The sequence below is a fragment of the Parasteatoda tepidariorum genome, chromosome 9, assembly GCF_043381705.1.
Source record: "Parasteatoda tepidariorum isolate YZ-2023 chromosome 9, CAS_Ptep_4.0, whole genome shotgun sequence".
In the NCBI taxonomy this organism is placed as follows: Eukaryota; Metazoa; Arthropoda; class Arachnida; order Araneae; family Theridiidae; genus Parasteatoda; species Parasteatoda tepidariorum.
Window position 1 is genome coordinate 3,788,088 of NC_092212.1, and position 20,197 is coordinate 3,808,284.

Consider the following 20,197-nt stretch of genomic DNA (forward strand, 5'->3'; position numbering starts at 1 on the left):
TTAATGAAATTTGTTAAGTACATCCATGGATACAATACAAAACAAATAACCATTCAACAATTGCAATAAACAAGCATGAACGTGCGCAACAATCGTTGGAGTCGGAAGGTATGAAACAGCAGTTGCAGAATAAGCTAAAAAAAGGGTTAATAGGGGTTATGGTCCCCTCTTACAGATATACAGGCCTTGAAGAGTGATTAGAAACTTGAAATAAGGCAGTTTATTATTTCCTGTGGCAATTTCATACCTTCCAACTCCAACGTGTGTCACGTACGATCATGCGTGTGCATTACAATTGATGAATGGTTATTTGTTTTATATTGTACCAATGTTATACGTAATATCAAATTTCATTAAAAATCGGTCCAGCAGTTCTAGAGATAATTGACCCAGTCTGCAAATTCTCTTAATTTCTTACATCAGTGTATTTATCCCAAATTTTTTTTATTCAGTTCACAGTCAATGCTTCAAAGTGCAAGCAAATTACATCAAAGTTACTTTTCCACTATTCAGTCTTTAGTGATCCTGGTATAATTTGTTAGCATTCTTATATATTTTTTTCTTTTTAAATAAGCATTTTGAATTTTACGCTTTACCAGAACTCAGTTTTTCTATACCTTAAATTTTAAATTATTTATGTTGGGGGGGGGATAGATTTTGATATAAAGGATTTTACCGTGGAGTCCTCTTAAAAAATGAAAGGGTACTTACACAGGAGTTCCTAGGTAGGCCATGCTTTTCCATTCTTCCATGTACATCATTTGGCCCTTTAAATGCAATACTCGATCCTCCAAAGCTTAACAGGGAGAGAACAAAAATCGATTCATATTGGATCAAATAGAAAACAACAACTTAAGCGAACAATGCAATCATTTTATTTTTATTTTATAACAGTCCTCGTACAGCCGACCCAATTTTAAATTTACAACAACCAATGGATGATCCCCTTACATTCACAATTGCAATATTTTTATACCCTGTATGAGTAGTGAAGTTATGAAAATGCCGAGAATCTAAGTTACATTTACAATCTTTAGCACAATTACCTTTATAAAAAAAAATAAAAACGTAGCAAGAGCTTTGTTCTGAAACTAAAATGGCCTAAATGGATGATCCCCTTACCTTCACAATTCCCTGGATGCAATATTTTTATAACCTTTCTAACTGTATGAGTAGTGAAGTTATGAAAATGCCGAGAATCTAAGTTACATTTACAATCTTTAACACAATTACCTTTATAAAAAAAAATAAAAACGTAGCAAGAGCTTTGTTCTGAAACTAAAATGGCCAAAAAGTAGCTGGAGAAAAAGTTTTAAATCGTGAAGAAAATTTTCATCTGAAATACATACAGAACTCAATTACTTACAGAGTTTATTTTATTTTATAACCATAGTTGAACAGCTGAGCCAATTTTGAGTGTACTTCTACCAATATTCAACTCCATAGCCTTATAATTTTGAAGCCAATCCAAAGGACAACATAACTCTTGAATTATTTTCTTTGATTTTCTAATTATTTACTTATATCAAAGTAGTCATAACGTATGTAAAATTTCGTTTCATTTTGACGACTCCTTCTTGGTGCGCTAATTTTTTGGTCCATGAGTGTATGTTTGACGATGAAATTATTTATTTATTATGTCAAATGGATATTCTTTTACTAAATTTTGGCAAGAATTTAAAATTAAAATAATAACAAAATTTAATTTAAATTGCACGAGACATTCTTCACGTAGAAGGTTTTTGGTTTTAAGTATTTATGTAATTTTGCCATCTCTTGAATAAAACATACAATACAGTTGCTACAGTAAAAAAAAAAAAATTCTTTTTTTTCGAATTCTACTATGTTCCTAATAAAAAAATTAGAAAAAAAAGTCATGAATATAATTTAAAAATGAAAAAGTGATTTTAAAGTCATGTGATTTGAAAAGTTATTTTTAAGTCATGAATATAACTTTAAAGTTAATATAAAAAATATGAATAAAATTTAAAAGTTAACAATATGAGAAACGTTATAGAGTATATTAAAAAATTAAAAAAAAAATCCACTCCATTCTTTGAGTGTCAAGGGACGATGGGACGGAGAGGGGGGGTGTTAAATTTGAAATGGTCTGTTTTTAAAAAATATCAAACTCGACAAATTCTTATTTTCTTTCGATCTGAATCGAGATATCACCATTCCAAAATACTTGCACTCCTTTTTCCTTTTGCGATCAATACCCCATCTGTGAACCAAATTGCAAGACCTTGCAGGTCCAATAATTTATTTTATTTCATAACCGGCATTTTACGGCCGACGCAACTCTGAGTTTACGACTATCAATGTGCAACTCCATAGTCTTGTAATTTTGAACTCAATTCAGAAAACAAGACAACACCTGGATCGAGCTTTGGGACAAACTTCGTGGAGGACTTGAAGATGGGAAGAACTTACTTTTACATCACAGGGATAGGAAAAGCCATGAAAACCTCCCACGGTTTGTCCACATGGAAGGGAATTCTAACCAATAATGACTCAGGACTTATGTTACGCCTTGTGTAAATGGGAAGTGAAATGAACTGAAATTGACACGATTGGAACTGTGAAAGCAGTTCCGGGGTTAAGTGAGAGCAGGATGTTTGGATCTTAGTTTTCACTACTCCTCCAGAAACAAGCCAAATTGAATTGGGTGTGAGTAATTAAAGAAATGAAAGCTAACTTTTGAAGACGTACTCACTGACGTCATCCTCGTCTTGAGAGTTTTCTCCACCCATCAAATGATTTCCATTACTTTCTTGGCTCCTCATTGGATCGACGGAATTCAATTCGAATATATTATTGGAATGGACTAGAATCTGAAAAAAAGGAAAGATTAGTTGATATTTGTGAACCATTTTGAAAACTAGTCACCTTAAAAAGCTGTTGCAAAATTATGTTATCCTGATTGTAAAGTCCCCATAAATTAAACATTGTCAAGAAAATATAACTATACACTCCTAAGGTCTTAAATTTTTAAGAGGAAGATAATGCAAAAATATTTTTTCATGAACATATAGATGAATTGATGCAAGTTTAAGCATCGTATGAACCCTGACTCATTTTACGCTTATGGAAAGCCTGAATCGATATTTAAAGAAAAAATATTTATTATTCTAAATCTGAAAAGTTAGTTTAAAGGTGTCGGTAGTAGTGTTTTATTTACTTCATCCTAGACCTGACAGTTGACTATTGGAGACGGTCTGAAAAACATTCCTGAGGATGATCCGAAAACTTGCCATCACAAGTTTGATTTTCTGCCGAGGACCTGAGCGCGAAGTTATGCACTTAACGGTAGAACAGTTTAACAAGAACCAATACCGCGCACCTTCGGTCTCTTCGTAGGCTAATTAATGTGGTCACCAATTATTGACAGCATTGCTGACTGTGATGCATGACTTCGGAAACCTACAGGGAACCGTACCTTACGACCCATCTACCGTGGGACATTTAAACCCAAGTCAAAATTGATGGTTTTTCATTGAGGGACCAACATAATCTTGATGGTAAACAACATCACCCCAATAAAAAAACAATAATGATGGGGAAAACGATGCATCTTCTACTTTTCTCCACCAACAAAATATAAGGAATAGTCCACCAACACATATGGAGGCTGTTTAGAATTTTGTAGTATTAGCTCTGCACGCTTTTTGTTTCGAGTTTCGTTCACAATCAGTTTTGGCACCCATGACTAAATTTTTATTTATTTATTTTGTGTTATAAAAATATCTTACAGATTCCCAAGTAAATTCAATGAGTGGCCTCGTAAGATCAAAGACATCGGGTAACCTCCGTCCAGCAATGTCCGGCATGATGGCTCTGAGGCTTTTTCCGATGGTTTTGATGTGAAGACCGGAATCGAAGACGAGACAGAAGGGGAAGATCTCCAGGAAGAGGAATGCCTTGATGGGCAACATGGTCCTGTCGATGCCCCTCTGTAGATTCCTTTGACCTTCCAGTCGAAAGGCCTCGTTGTCGAAAGATAGCTGCATGATGACATGGAACACGCCCACCGAACTCGTCTGCCGCAGAACAGTGACATCCACTATGGTGTTGTAAAAGTGCCGACCCACTTCCTGCAAGCGATACAAATTTTAATTATACGTATGCAACTAAAATATTTTATTTATTTAATTTTTAGCAGCAGCACTTGATGCATAGAACATTCGCTGGAGCGTGTAAACACTCCCCGCAAGCCTACTGAGAGAAGAAATATTGAACAATAATTAACATATTAAACAATAAAAGATTATAAACATTTAAAACATTAGAGCATTAATAATATTGAAAACATTAGAACATAGGAGAAGTGTAAAAAATATAAAAAACATAAACACAAACAAAAAGTTAATGGAAAATCATTCAGTTTGCAGGGCTTGTCATAGTGCCCTCTAGTATCTGTCGTAGATGTTTCCCACTACTGCTAGGCAAACCCCCGGATGCGCGGCATTCACCAGGGCGTCCTTCTCGCACAGAATACAGTTTGGGTAGGGAACTTAAGTCTGTAGAGGTGAGCTGCAAGACAGGTCATGCCCGGTTGCCAATTTAAAGGCAGGCATTCCGTCTTGGGTAATCCCGTTTACAGTCTCCCTACAAGCCGTATCACCAATTTGTTCCTTAAAATGATTCTCATAGTTCTTATTGACATTATTTTTAATTATTTTGTTTATAGAAGAATAAGGTATTTTTCTCTGGAAGCACTGTAAGATACTAGCTTTAGATACTTAACTATAAGCTCTAGATACTAAATTGTTTAAGGTTTCAATCTTCCACGAGGATTCCAGGAAGTTTTTCCTAACAAAATGTTTAATTTTTGAAAAAAAGGGAAGAAAAAAATAAGAATATACACCTAATGTTTTATTCAGAACAATTTAACATCAGGCATAAGGTAATACTCAAAAAACTTTCTAAGGTACTATAAAAATATTGAAACCCACTCGCTAAAAACAGAAAATAACGCACACATTTTCTAAATTGGAATCGCTTGCAAACTAAAGTATTTTGTTATTTATTCAAAGTTTTGACTTTAAGTCTGTTTTTCTTCAATAAAATGTTTTAACTTTCACGCATGATTTCTCGATTTCTAATAAATATGTTACGTTGAAATTTGGTTATAGGTTTTTTTTTGGGGTGAAGTTTTAAGTTTAAAAAATATTTAATATATTTGAGGTATTGTTTATTTATACCTCGACCCGCCCTATTCAGGGCACACGAGAGTAGAACAAACATTCTACAGACAAAACATACATAAAACACATAAAACACAAAAAATTACATTAGCAACAAGTATAAATGGCATATAAAGAATAAATTAAAATATGAAAATATTTACACTATAAAATACAAAGGCATAGTGAAATGCCTTAAACAAAAGCATAGAAAATAATTTTAACGTAACTTTAAACTAAAGCACCGAAGTTAAAATGCATTTTAACTCTAAAATTAAGTATAAGAGAATGAATATCATTAATTGAAGCAAAATATTAGAATCACAAAGAAATTCAAGATACAAAAGGTTCAAAAGTCATGGATAACTTGAGAGTTTGACTAAAACAAATATTGTAAGATAAGTATATAGAGTTTGTTGACACGGAGTGACAGTTAGGTTACATTGTTAGTTGAATCTGGTGGATTTAACATGTCCTCAAGTGTAGTTTTGATGATTTCTTTGATAATTCTTCTGCAGGTAAAGTTTGAGAATAGCTGATGTTCTGTTTTGTCCTGGAATTTCGTGCCACGTTGTGCATGAAATTTTGGGCAGTGGCAAATCAAGTGTATTATATCTTGTTGAGAGTCACAATAAATTTGAGGTATAATTGTTTTTAAAAGATCCCATTTGACTGCCGATAAAAAGTTGTTTCAAATCATTAACGTGATTTTCATGACTTTCACTACGCGCGCAAGACATATGTTTTTTTTTTAAATTCAAATTTTAGTTCTGTAGGAAATTAACACTTTACACTCTGAGTACTTTAAAATGCTGTTAGAACAAATTTCAGGGCTGTCAAATACTACGCTCTTTGCGAATTTTTTATTGAATGGTAGAAATTTGAAAACTAAAGCTTACAGAAAATTTGTCAACATTTTAAAAGCTTCACGAAGTGAAGGTTAAACTAAAATGGCTTTTTATATAAGTTTTCGAATCATTTGCAAGTAGTGGTGTGAAAAATTACTTTAAATCAAATTTATGGAAGAAAGTATAAATACATTAAAGCATTAACTTTAGCTACCACTAGAACAAATTTTTCCAAAAAGCGTAGAAATTTAGCAGGCCTGTTAATGTTAGAAGTTAATAATTTAAAATAAATAATAAAAAATTTATTTTTAATTAGTTTTTAAAATTATTAATAGATAGTGGTTGCTAATTTTTAAGTTATAAAATTTTTTAATTTTAAAGTGGTGACTGCGGACATCGGAGTGCAATGGGTAAAATTATTAAAGTTTTTAAAATTGTTTCATAAAAGTGTTGTTGTTGTTGTTGCACGCCCCCATTGACCAGCAGTGCTAGACCAGGTCCATGACGTTATACACCCTCAAAAAATCCAACACCTTCAATGGATCTTCTGCTAAATCCTGTTTGGTGAGCCCCCCAGGCACTCGAGGATGTGGTGAGGCGAAGCCTGGTCTGAGGAACAGTTGGTGCAAATTTCAAAGTTCGTGGATCCTTCCGAAAATTTCATTGATTTAAGGCGACCGCTTCGAAAGCGAGTAAGAATAGTTTGTTCTTGTCTATTGAAATCTTGGGCCAGGGAGCCTCCAGGTCGAGAACACTGATACCATGACTGCTTTGGGGGGACATTCCAAGTGGCCTCGCAGACATCATAAAAGTGTTTATCATTCAATAAAGCTTATGTTTAAATGAAACTTCTGTAAAAAATTCAGAGTCAAATTTTAATAAGTTGTAGAAACTTTAAAAAAGTTGACAATGATGCATTTTCGATGAAATCAAAACCTTCTAACCGACTTGTTTTACTTTAAATCCTCGAGTTTTTTTTTTAAAAAGGCTACGATTTTTTAAATTTTTTTTTTACCTAAGTTTTATTATTAATCAGTAATTTTCTGAAACTTCGCAATTGATAACACTGGGGGACAAATTGTTTTGTTGCATTTTTGTTAGTACTAGATCTTACCTCATTCGGGGTATTCAAATCTGAGAATTGTTTGGTTCCGAGAGTTACAGTTTTTTTTCTTCAAAATTGTATTTTTAGTTTAGTTTATCTTTTGCCTAAAATGACAAATTTATGAAGAACATATAGATTTATATACATAGATATACATTAGTGTGCTCCTTTGCAAATAGCTCTTACGACAAAAAACATATGACTTTCAAATATATTATCATCTTTTTCCTACCACGCACTACGTATCAGAGAAGTGGTGATACTTAGTATTCATTCCTGTGAAGCTTAAAAAATCCTGGTTCGTCTTGTGTTCTTTAACTGCATGAAAACTGTAGCTTGTACGGAGAAACCAATATCAGATTTGAAATCATCGACGCGAAAATATCTAAGATCAGTTCAAAAATCTCATGCAACAGGAAAAACGAAACAAAAAAAATATGTGTGCTTCTTGGTGTAATATATGACTGATAAAACATTTAGGACAATTTAACAAGGGCAAAGTGATAAGAAAATAGGTTCAGAGGCACAATAATTTAACCACGTCAGCCAGTCAAATAATATATCCTATCCAGTCAGAAGAACCTTCGATATCTTGAATAATAAATTAATAAGGATGCAATACCTTTGTAAAGTACAATAAGAATAAAAAAATCTTCTTCTTTAACGATGAAATTTAATTAAATGAAATAGTAATGCAATTAATGAAATTTCGAAATTTATTTTGTTAAAAAACATGTGGAAATGCTGGTAAACGAATATTTGATGGACAACGCAAGATTAATGCGAATAATTTGATTTGTTCAATATTTGTGTCAAAATTTTATTCATTGAGGGAATTCATTGTTCATCCATTAGGGAAGGTAGCGAATGAAGACGGTCATTACGGTAAATGCAAATTGGTTTTGACCAATGGTTTCGAAGAAGAGTATCAGTTGAACGCATTGCACGCGGGCAATTTTTTCAAAAAAATGCATTGCAGCTGTTTGAGATTCAATTTTTAAAAAAGTGGTAGGCACGACTTCATAAAAGTTGCAGCAAACTTGCCACTCTAGCTACAACATCAAAAAAAAATTACGACGAACGATTGCAGTATTCATTACATACATACTGAATCGCTTATATACATTGCAGCAATTACAAGTGGATGATTTCTTTGAAAAGCAGAGCGAAAACGAAGTAGTTTCGCAACCACTTTTTAAACTTTTTCATGGCTCGCAGAAATTTCAAATGTTGTTGTTGTTCATTTTACGTCGCACTAGAGCTGCACAATGGGCTATTGGCGACGGTCTGGGAAACATCCCTGAGGATGATCCGAAGACATGCCATCACAATTTTGATCCTCTGCGGAGGGGATGGCACCCCCGCTTCGGTAGCCCGACGACCTGCGCGCGAAGTCGAGCACTTTACGGTAGCACAGTTTAACGAGGACCAATACCGCACACCCTCGGTCCCTACGCAGACTGATCCAAGTGGTCACCCACCCGCACACTGACCGTAGCCAGTGATGCTTGACTTCGGTGATCTGCTGGGAACCGTGTCTTAACGATCAGTCCACTGCGGGACTGCAGAAATTTCAAAAAAGTATTTTTACGTGGTCCGCTTGCTATGCGTTAATAGACAACTACAGAGATGCCAACTTGCTCCGGACAGCAAATATATATTTTAAAGTGGTAGTTTATCAATTGTGATTCTTGGTTTAATAAATTCAACTTAATAGAATTTTATCCACCACTGTTTCTAAATAGTTCGTAGGCTTATATAATTCTCCACTTTACAGTACTTATGTCATGCTATACCTTTTAAAAAGCAAGCGAAAATAGTCACATATTTGCAAAATTTACTTAGTAGTTATTTACCGTTTTTTTTTAAAATTAGTTTTGCGTGTCCGAAGCAGTTGGCATCTCTGCAACTAGAATTGACTGAAAATTCTTGACTGTTCCGTTTTCTCTTTACAAATTTTCCTCCACTTTTGTCGTTTTTTGAAGCAAGGAAAGTGGTTACAACAACAAGCCTTGATCGGAAAAGAACAAGCGCGCTTCAAAACTGGCATTTGTTTAAACACAGTTGAGGCAGATATTTACGTTTCACCTCTAATCTCGGTTAACAGTTAACTTCACTGCATCACAAAATGAAAACATGACATTACTTTGATCTGTCCAATGGTGTACCAGAGAAATCCTCTTCGTGCGCTCCGATAATGGAGTGTGATGCCAGATTCTGTCTCTCTCTCACAAAAGAAGGAGGGAGCCTTCATGCGAGGGTAACTGAACTTGAGGTGATCGTGAAGATTGTCCAGGCCATTCAAGAAATCTCTCATATGCCTTCCCAGCACAGATAACACCCTGTCGTAACCATATTGCCCCACAAAAGAGACGAAGTAGACACCCATGCCTTCCAGGAAATCTCTCTCGTTCACTTTCAGAATCTGAAAATAATAATATAAGTCAATATTTAGATGGACATAAAATGATTAAAAAGAGCATTCCCACCACAGCCTGTTGTGAGACAGGGGTTCATAGAGGCTAAGAATCCACAATTTTGTGACCAACAGTAACATTTTATTTTATAATCGTCGTTGAACCCAAAGTTTGGGTTTACGGTTATTAATGTTCAACTCTGTAGCCTTTAAATTTCGAACCCACTCCAAAAGACATGGGAATAGCTGGATAAAGTATTCTGAGAAATTTGCTTTCGTGGAGGTCTTTTTGATAGAACTAACCCGCATTTGAGTTACGTTCAGAGGAAAACCACGGTTTTCCTCTGAACGGTTTTCCTCCCACGGTCTACCACCCATGATATTTTACGTCAGCACTGTGATCGGGGCGAGCCGGGTGCGGAATTAGTATCGACTAGCCATCGATGGGATTCGAATCTGGTACACATCGAGCCCCAGTTCTTCGCTATGACAGTTCCTTTACCACTGAGCTATCAAAACTTAATATAAATGCACAGCTGCCGATTATTAAGAATTGAAGGAAGTTTTTCTTTTTATATTTAAAGTGATAGCAAAACTTATGTTTTTTTGTTTTGTTTCATTTTTGTATTTATTAATTTAAGTTAGAATAATTTTGCGTTAAATCTAATAGGACTTTTTAAAAAAAAAATACTATTTTGACAATTAGAGACCTGTTACAGAAGAATTTTTCCAGTAATAGAAAAATAGCATACATTGATGGTCATATAAATATTCACAATCAGAGCATCGAGGCTGATTTTCTTAATTGTTTATCATTTTTTCAAATTCTTTAAGCCCTTGGCGATTATTGACGAATTAATTTTTATTAATATTTCATTAAATAGAATTATAAGAATTTGTCTTCTCCAACGAAGTTACAATTATCCAGATTTTGATAGTTTTTTTTCCTTCAAATTTTGCATTGCGTTTTAAAATTTTACAAACTAATTATTCTCTTTCTCAAATAAATAACCTAAAGGCAGAATTTATCCCGCAAACAAATTATAAACGAAAAAGTGAGCCAAGGACATTAACGGGCTTTACGCGTTTGCGTTTGGACGTGTTCACTGGTGACTTAAAATTTTAATAAAAATCCCATAAATTTCCATAAAAATGTCACGTGTCTTTGAGGTTACAAATCGGAAGTAAAAAGTTCTTTTCCTGATGAAGTTATGTGATATACAGTGTAAAAGATGTTTGGTTCCATGGCAACAGCGCATCCCCACCGTGAAAGGTGTTGGAGCGTGTTCACATTACGAACGAAATATGAGATCACCAGGGGTTCGCACTTAACGAGTGCGATAAGTTTCCCTAATGGTCATATTTATTACCCAAATTTATTCTTGAACAACCCTATCGAGGTAAACTGCAGAGGATTAAATAGAACAGTAAAATATTTTTCTACTCTTTGTTACATAAAGCACTAAATAAATAATAATAAAAAAAAACAGTCCACACTGAATAATTTTTGGTTCTCATGATCAGATTTTAACGTACTGAGACTCAATCGTAATCGTTTGAGGGCCTAATTGTAAATATTCTAATTAATTTGTGCAGACGATATTCTAAATTATGAAATATTTCAGTTCCTTTTAATATCTGCGTTGAACAGCTGACTCATTTTTGAGTTTACGTTCATCAGTACTATACTGAGCTACATATGTACAATGTTATACATAGCCCTGAAATTTTGAACCCAGCTCACGAGACAAAGGAACACCTAGATCAAGTATTGGGACAAGGCAGCTTTTTTGATAGCACTAATCCAGATTTGCGTTCGTATCGATCGGCCATCGCTGGAATTCGAACCTGGATCACCTCATTGGGAGATAAACGGTCTATGCTTTTCTATTTTATAACTGAGTCCCCACGTCTCATGTATGACGCAAAAAGGAGCTTTTCCTTAATATTTGTAAACTTAAGTTTCTTTTCGGTCAGTATGAAATGATTATAAAAGTATGAGTGGTGGTTGCCATCTGGAAAATAGGGTCCCAGTAGTTTCAATAATGTTAATTTCACTAAATGTTATTAGTAATGTTAATTAACCCTTAATGTTAATTTCACTTTATCTTTAGAACTATTGCAGCAAATCAAAACTTTTTACTTACAATTATGAAATTTATGCATCCAAAGATAATTCCATGCTAAAATTAATTTTTATAATTATTTAATATTTTTTATTAGTTAGTTTACAAGCGATTGTAAAAAATTGAATTCTAAGTTGTAAAAATTTTTGCACCGATTTAAAAATTATAAAAATTTTTGCACTGACATTATTTCTTACGACAAAATACAAAATTTAAAAAAAAGGTCGATTAGTTCTTAAGAAATACAATTTTGAAAGTACGCTTTGAGATGGCGAATTACGTAAATATAAAAATTATAAAATTTTACTGTGTTATTCTGCCTCGTATATTGGAAGCATATTTTTTAGATCCATATTTTGAGGATTTAAAGATTTACATTCGTTATAAAAAATAGTTTGTTGAGAGAAAATATGTTTTTCTGTCTATGATATCGTAACCTAAAATGTGGTCTACACTAATTAACTACATTTGAGGTTAGTCAATAAAACCATTAAAATATAGTCATACTCCTTGTACATGAAAATCCGACCATTGGATGAAAAGCTATTCGTTTTTTCATTTAGAGCTCTGTTCGTGACAGTTGTTACACAACGGATTGTTTCAAACAATTTTGAAATAATTTTCATCTAAGTTCCTCCTCTTACTAAAAATACTTTACTTTAAACTATTTTTTTTCTCAAAATTGTGAAAAGTTAGATAAAATAAAAAGATATTGGTCTTATATCGTTTCTGTAATTTAGACCGTAAATTACCCGGACACCTCATTGGAAGGTCTATCCCCTGAGACGTTCTCAGGGGATAGACCTTCAGTTACTTTCAACTTTTTCAGTTACTTAGCACATCTAATCTTCTCAAGACTAGTGAAAGAAGGAATAGCTCTGGGCTCACATATGGGCAGCGAGTATACGTTGTAAAAAAGTATGCGCATTAATTAAGAAGTATGCGCATTAATTAAGGTCTCTGCAATCAGAAAAGCAAGTCTCACACACGATAACGTGGGCTGTGAAGAGAGAATGGTTTGATAGGATTCCAGACCTGGACGGGTTAAAATTGGAAATTCTACGCTGCATTAAATTCTATTTCTCGCTGCGTAAAATAGCATCAATCGATACTAGGTGGTGTCTTCACTTAAGTTAGTAGAACATTAGATTCCCCTGTAAAAAAATTTTTGCTTTTCGACTAGTTTTTTTTCTATTGCAGACTGTAAATACGAAATAAATTAATTGAAGAATTGAATTGATTGAATTAATTGAAGATCTTAAATTTGTTATTTTATCATTCTGGCACTATTATGGCTGTTACAGATGTTTATGCTTGGATTAGTTGAACAGAAATTTAACGAAAAAGAGAACATTGTTTTTTTTTATTTGTACACTATTCTATGCACGTTCGCATAATTAAAGGTGTTGCCTTGTGAAGCGAACGAAGTAAAAATTCATAATTAAATGCTTGCTTATTTTTTTGCAACTAATTATTTATGTGAAGTGAAATAACAATTGATACTTTTTCTTAGTACGTAAATGATCCACATAAAGTGTGATAAACAATTAATTCCAAATTGTTTTTTATATGTTATGCATTTAACAATTGATACTCGACATTTTTATTCGCTAATGTTTTACTTGAACTGTGGTGAACAATTGATACTCGGGAAACTCGATTATTTTACACTTTTATGTTTTACATGAACTGCGGTAAGCATTTGATACTCAATTTTTTTATATTTTATGTTTTACTGGAACTATGATAAACATTTGATACTCGGTTGTTTTACATATTAATGTCCTAAACGTACTGTGTTAAACAATTGATGCTCAATTTTTTCGATATGTTATGTTTTACTGGAACTCTCATAAACTATTAAGGCTCGGCTTTTTTATGTTTTATATTTTACTGGAAGTGTGTGATAAACAATTTACGACCAGTTTTTTACACGTTAATGCTTTACTTGAACCGTGATAAACAATTGATACTCAGTTTTTTTCATGTTAATGTTTTGCATGAACTGCTGTAAACAATTGATACTTATTTTTTTAATATTATGTTTTACTGGAACTGTGATAAACAATTGATGCCCGATTGTCTTGCACGTTATTGTTTTACTTGAACTGTGATAAACAAATGTTTCTCGATTGTCTTACACGTTAATGTGCGGCATGAACTGCTGTAAGCAATTAATACTCATTTTTTTATATGTAATCTTTTACTGGAACTGTGATAAACCATTGATACTCGATTGATACACATTAATGTTTTACTTGAACTATGATAAACAATTGATACTCTGTTTTTTACACGTTTGCATGAACTGCTGTAAACAGTTGATACATATTTTTTTTATATGTTATATTTTGCAGGAACTGTGATAAACAATTGATGCTCGATTGTTTTAGACGTTAATGTTTTACTTGAACTGTGATAAACAATTGATACTTTCTTTTTTTGCACGTTTGCATGAACTGCTGTAAGCAATTAATACTCATTTTTTTTATATGTAATCTTTTACTGGAACTGTGATAAACCATTGATACTCGATTGCTACACATTAATGTTTTACTTGAACTATGATAAACAATTGATACTCTGTTTTTTTAAACGTTTGCATGAACTGCTGTAAACAATTGATACACATTTTTTTATATGTTATGTTTTACATGAACTGTGATAAACAATTTATGCTCGATTATTTCACGCATTAATGTTTTTCTTGAACTGTGATAAACAATTGAATCAGGTGTTTTTTTAAAGGTAAAAAATAACTTTTCTGATTTAATTTGTAAAAAAAAAAGAATCAAATTTTAAAGAGTATTTCATAATTTTGTAAATTTTTTTATACACATTATATCTTTTTGTAGAACACTGAAAAATGCTTAGCAGAACAATGTTTGGAAACCTCTGCTATAAAGGTCTCTTGAATGAAAGAAATAAAGACAAGCTACGACTGGCGGCTTATTATGGAAGTGGGGGGCAAGTAAGTTTTTTAATAGTGATTGTGGGGGAGGAATAATAATAATAAAAACAAAACAAATTGGTCTGTTTTTGTTTCGTAGAATCCTATTTGATCATTAGATGAATAAACACCGACCGGAAGGACGCGATGTTCGGTCACAAGGTCACTTTCTTGTCAAAAGTGACAACATCATCATCTGCCTTTTTAAACTTATCACCTCAATTATTAATTCCAGTAGTATTACTATAAGGAAACAGATATGCTGTAAACATATCCCCTGAGATTGTGTCTTTCAAGCGGACTGTTTCTTTTCTAGGTAGCACAAATGTTTCATTATTGGAATTTATTTTTGCAGAAACAAGACGGTTCTCTGTACCAGCGGTTTCCATTTCTTTTACGCTTACGGAACCGTAACTGATCGTGCATCATTTGACGAAAACCTGAATTAATAATTAAAATGAGTAGCTGTGGATATATTTATCAAACTAATAATAATAAGAAACTGCAAATTAGTTTGATTATATTTAATGTGAGAACCGTGATGGCTCAGGGGAAAGAACGTTTTTTTCTTCTTCCAATGAAGCGACCGGGTTCGAATCTTAGAGATGGCTGGTCGATACAGATTCCGCATCCAGCTTGCACTAACCACAGTGCTGATGTATAATATTCTCAGTGGAAGACGGATCATGTTGGACGTATGGGTTAGAGTCCCCTTGCGTCAGGCTATCTAAGTGAAGTTTTCGTGATTTTCCTCTCCATGTAATGCAAATGCAGGTTAGTTACATCAAAAAGTCCTGGCAAAATTTCTAACAATACATGATCCAGGAGTTTCCTTGTCTTCTGGATTGGGTTTAAAATTACAAGACTAAGGAGTTGAAGATTAGTGGTCGTAAAGACAAAATACTGGGTCGGCTGTTCAACGACGGATGTAAAATATATTTAATGCGAAGAAGGAAATTGATTCAGTCATTGTTTTAGTGTTAATAGACCTAAGGTAATATGTTTTGTGTGAAACCTTTAAGGTCTGGAATGTCATCTAAACTAGTTCTGAGTTTGTTTTTGGTGTATACATAAGCTGAAAACGAATAATATACACTGAATTACAGTCTTCGAAGTGAAACTGTTATTGGAAAGAAATATATTTAAAAAGATTTTTTTAAAATTCTCCTTTTATTGTTATTTTACTTACAATTTCTGAATACTAACCAAAATATCTAATAGATGATGCTTTGTTGTTTGGATATAAATAAAACGACAAGTTTAAAAAATCATTATGGATTTTAAAAATTTTACTCTCGGAACCCGTGAGCCTTCCACGGTACTCCAGGGTTCCGCGGAACGCCATTTGCGGACCTGCTGTTCTGTACTATAATATATTTATAATGTAAATGTTACAGTGAATAACTGAAGTCAAGAGAATGTCGACATTCATCGGTGAATGTCAACAATCACATAGTCGCTTTGGTGAATGCCTGAAATATTTGTTAGTTCCGATTCGATATTCATTTATTCGTTGATATTATTACATTTGTTCGATATTTTAATATTTACTGACGATAGATCAGAAGAAACATCAGAGTTTGGAGTATCGGGCCATACATTTACATTTGCCCGGTATACCCTACACTGATGTTTTTTTAAGGTTAGGAGAAACATCAATGTTCGAAGTACCGGTTAAATGCATACAGGGCAGTGGCACTTGACCTGAAAAAACATGGATGTAGGGCATATCGGGCAAATGTTTATAGGGCAGTGGCACTTAACTAGACCTAGTATATATTTCGGATATTTACCAAAGTGACTAAGTGATTGTCGACATTCACCGGTGGAAGTCAACACATTTAGGTCATTCACAGTAACATAAATATTATGTTGGAAGTTAACGGCTCTTTTTTAAAGTTCAAGAAGTAAGCAAAAGAAAGAAATATCCACTTCGCATAAACAACTACTTTCTCGTGAGTGCAGTTCGGGATTACTTCAGATGGCGGGCCATTAATGAGTTAAAAATGAAATCATGAGCTTAGGCTTAGAGAAAGAATATTTTAGGAAATAAACCCCTTAATGGGATTATTAATTTAGGAATTGATGTAAGAAAAGAATTCATTTAGCTTATTAGATAAAATTAATTCAAATTTTAACGCCGTTTTAGGAATGTTTACCACCACACATAAAGTGTTGTAAATATGTAATGAACCTAATGACTTCTATTTCTTTTTAATTAATAAAAAAAGATTTGAAATAGAGAAGCCAGCAAAAGGAAGGTATATTTTCATTTTTTTAAAAATCCATTTCCTAAAACTGCCACCCATTTTATAAAGAAAAGCAGTTGAAATTAATGATTTTAATTTATTTTTTATTTAAAAAATAAATTTCAAAAATGCTACAACCTGTAAAAGGAATTATATATATAGGGTGTCCCAGAATTATTGGGACAAAGCATTCAGATTTGCATGGCAACCCATTGTTGGAAACGTCTTTGTTTCGCCGCTAGGTGTTGTTGTTCGCAGGATCATTGGAGGAAACCATTGCTGCAGACATCGTTCATTTGTGTGCATCATTTGTGTATCACGAAAGGTATCCACAGAGAGGGAGCCCACCAATCCAAACGATGTAATGCAATGGTGAAAACTTTGAACATCTTTTGTGACATTTTCACACATCATCTACCATGGCACATGGAATATATTTGAACAATAAATAGTTCAGATGATCTCGGTCACTTTGTTTCTCGTACCTTTCGTATGACATCTCTGACCATTGATTAACACGTTGAATGCAACGGTAAATTACTACAGACAAAATTTGCAAATATTAGTTAAATTTTGCTAGTTTTTTAAAGGTTTAGCATAACTTATCTGAAAAAAGTGGTGAATTATATAAGCTTACGAATTGTTTAGAAATAATGGTGGATAAAAATCTACTAAATTAAATTTATTAAACCAAGAATCACAATTACCACTTGAAAATATTTATTCGCTGTCCGGAGCAAGTTGGCATCGCTGTGTATAGAAATAAAACTATTTTTGTGTGTTCTATATTGCATTAATTCCTTTCTTCAAACCATTTTAGTAACGATAGTAATTAGTATGTTCATAAAGTTTTTACAGTTAAATTAACGTGGTTACTAATTATTAAGATACAATTTTTTTTTTTAATTTTAGAGTGGTGACAGTTGTTGGTGCGACTCGGAGTGGAAAGGGTTAATTCAATTGTGAGAAAATTACTAACTGAATATTTTCTTCTGTTAGCTATTAAATAAAAGAAACTAAGGGGAGAAATAATTGTATCGGCAGTTAGAGATTAAAAAAATATAGCATAAATTAATATCTACATTAAATCATTCCCTGCGAACGTTGTGTTTGAGCAGCACTTTATTGCGATGTAAAAATTATCTATTGTAAAAAAATTACTTTTACAATCGATATTTATCGATTAATCGATATACAGATATTTAAACAAATAGATGTTTCGCAGCCGTTAAGACAATGATTTGGCAACTTTAGTGTGACGAGTAACACAGGAACGAGTGGTATTACCAGGACTCCTGGATCATTACTATAATAGTCACAAACAAGACAATCTATCGCTTACATACCTTTCTCTTTGTTGTTGACCGATTTTCTGCAAAATCTCGTGTAAATATGTAAAGAGTATATATTTTCTCTATTATTTTCTATTTTATTACACCAGCGTAAATATTAATATTATTCTGACCCCTGTAAATATTATTATATTCTGATCTAGTTTAATATCAGTCTATTGATTTCATCATATGCTCAACTGGCTGGTGACCCATTCATGACTTTACTATTTGGTGCTTAGCAACCCCTCTCCCCCCAATTTTACGCCTCCCACTTCACACATTCCCCCCTTTTCGAAACTTTGACGAATCAGTTAAGGTCGCTTCGCGGCAGAGCATTGATATTCTAATGATACCTAAACAAACACCGTTACATTAAACACTCCATGACTTCATTTGCAACCATTTCATCGAACCATCATATTGATCTGAATAAATAGTTGGTTAAAACCATATATAGTTACTTTTAAAAAGTAACGAGTAAAAGTACAAGTACTTTAAGCAAAAGTAACGAATAAAAAGTTTTGGTTTTGAAAAGCACCGAGTAAAAAGTACAAGTAAAACTACAAGTACAAAACAAAAAAGTAAGGATTTTAAAGAATATTTCGAGGAAATCGAAATTTTAAAGTAACTTTACACTTCGTTAAAAAATGTGAGAAAAAACATAATTTTTTTAAAATTTAAAATGCGCTACATTTCAAATAGTGAGAATTCATCCAAATAGTGAACGTTGATATATGAATATATTATTAAATTGAAAATAGTATTTTTCAAAATTGACTCGAGTGAATACTGAGTGTCCCTCAAGGGCTCCGGCAGCGGGGTGCAAGGGGGTGCACTTGCACCCCCTGCCTTTTTTTAAGCAATTAAAAGGATACAGAAAAACNACTTCACACATTCCCCCCTTTTCGAAACTTTGACGAATCAGTTAAGGTCGCTTCGTGGCAGAGCATTGATATTCTAATGATACCTAAACAAACACCGTTACATTAAACACTCCATGACTCCATTTGTAACCATTTCATCGAACCATCACATTGATCTGAATAAATAGTTGGTTAAAACCATATATCGTTACTTTTAAAAAGTAACGAGTAAAAGTACTTTAAGCAAAAGTAACGAATAAAAAGTTTTGGTTTTGAAAAGCACCGAGTAAAAAGTACAAGTAAAACTACAAGTACGAAACAAAAAAGTAAGGATTTTAAGGGGGTTGGCGAGCGCCAGCGAGCAGGGGGCGAAGCCTCCTAGTATATTATTAAATTGATAATAGTATTTTTTGAAATTGACTCGAGTGAATACAGAGTGTCCCTACTTCTCAGTTACGTAGGATGTGGTAAGAAGAAGGCTATAATAGGATGCGATATGCTAAGGTAATATCTATTTTTTTCTCTTAGTGTTATTTTCAAAGGTGTATGCCTATGTATATAAACTTATGCGCTCTTTATGAACTATTATAATCTGACTAAAATTAAATTAAACTTAAAATACCATTTTGAAAAACATCCCTAGCTTTTCGAACTAAACTTATTTCATATTTGAAACCCCCATTTAACAGCTTCAGCAGCCGTATCATCCCAGCTAGTGAAAGCATAAGGATATCGATTTTGTAATATCTTATTGCTAAATTGTCACCCGACTAGATTATCATTAAAATGACGTTACGGTGTCTGTGACAAATATCAACACATAACTTCAACTATCTCATTTCTCTTTTCATAAGATATAAAAAAAGGACATATGATTTTAATCAGTATCTCCTGTGTCATAGAGTTGGTTTACGAAGAACACAGCATTTAGTTTGTTTCCAAACGGAACAGATAGAGGCATGATGGGAGAGAAAAATCGGGTGTTGCCAGTTTTTTTTTCCTTCTAGAGAAATTTAAAACGGTTTCGGAAGCCAAAGCAAGGTTAAGGGCTTTCAGAATGATAGCATTTAATTTTGTTTTTTTTTAATTGAGGAAGAGCGGTGGCAATGCTTACGTGATA

At 33.2% G+C, this 20,197-nt stretch overlaps 1 protein-coding gene across 1 annotated transcript in view; it reads right to left on the minus strand.

Moving 5' to 3' along the window:
* Positions 1 to 20,197, minus strand: part of LOC107446729 (soluble guanylate cyclase 88E) — a 71,825-nt gene that overhangs the window by 14,824 nt on the left and 36,804 nt on the right. The window contains exons 2-5 of the mRNA XM_043051746.2: positions 9,286 to 9,564; positions 3,753 to 4,094; positions 2,717 to 2,834; positions 712 to 796 (exon numbers count right to left, since the gene is read on the minus strand). Coding sequence (XP_042907680.1) covers positions 712 to 796; positions 2,717 to 2,834; positions 3,753 to 4,094; positions 9,286 to 9,564 — 824 coding nt within the window. The remainder of the gene's footprint in view (positions 1 to 711; positions 797 to 2,716; positions 2,835 to 3,752; positions 4,095 to 9,285; positions 9,565 to 20,197) is intronic.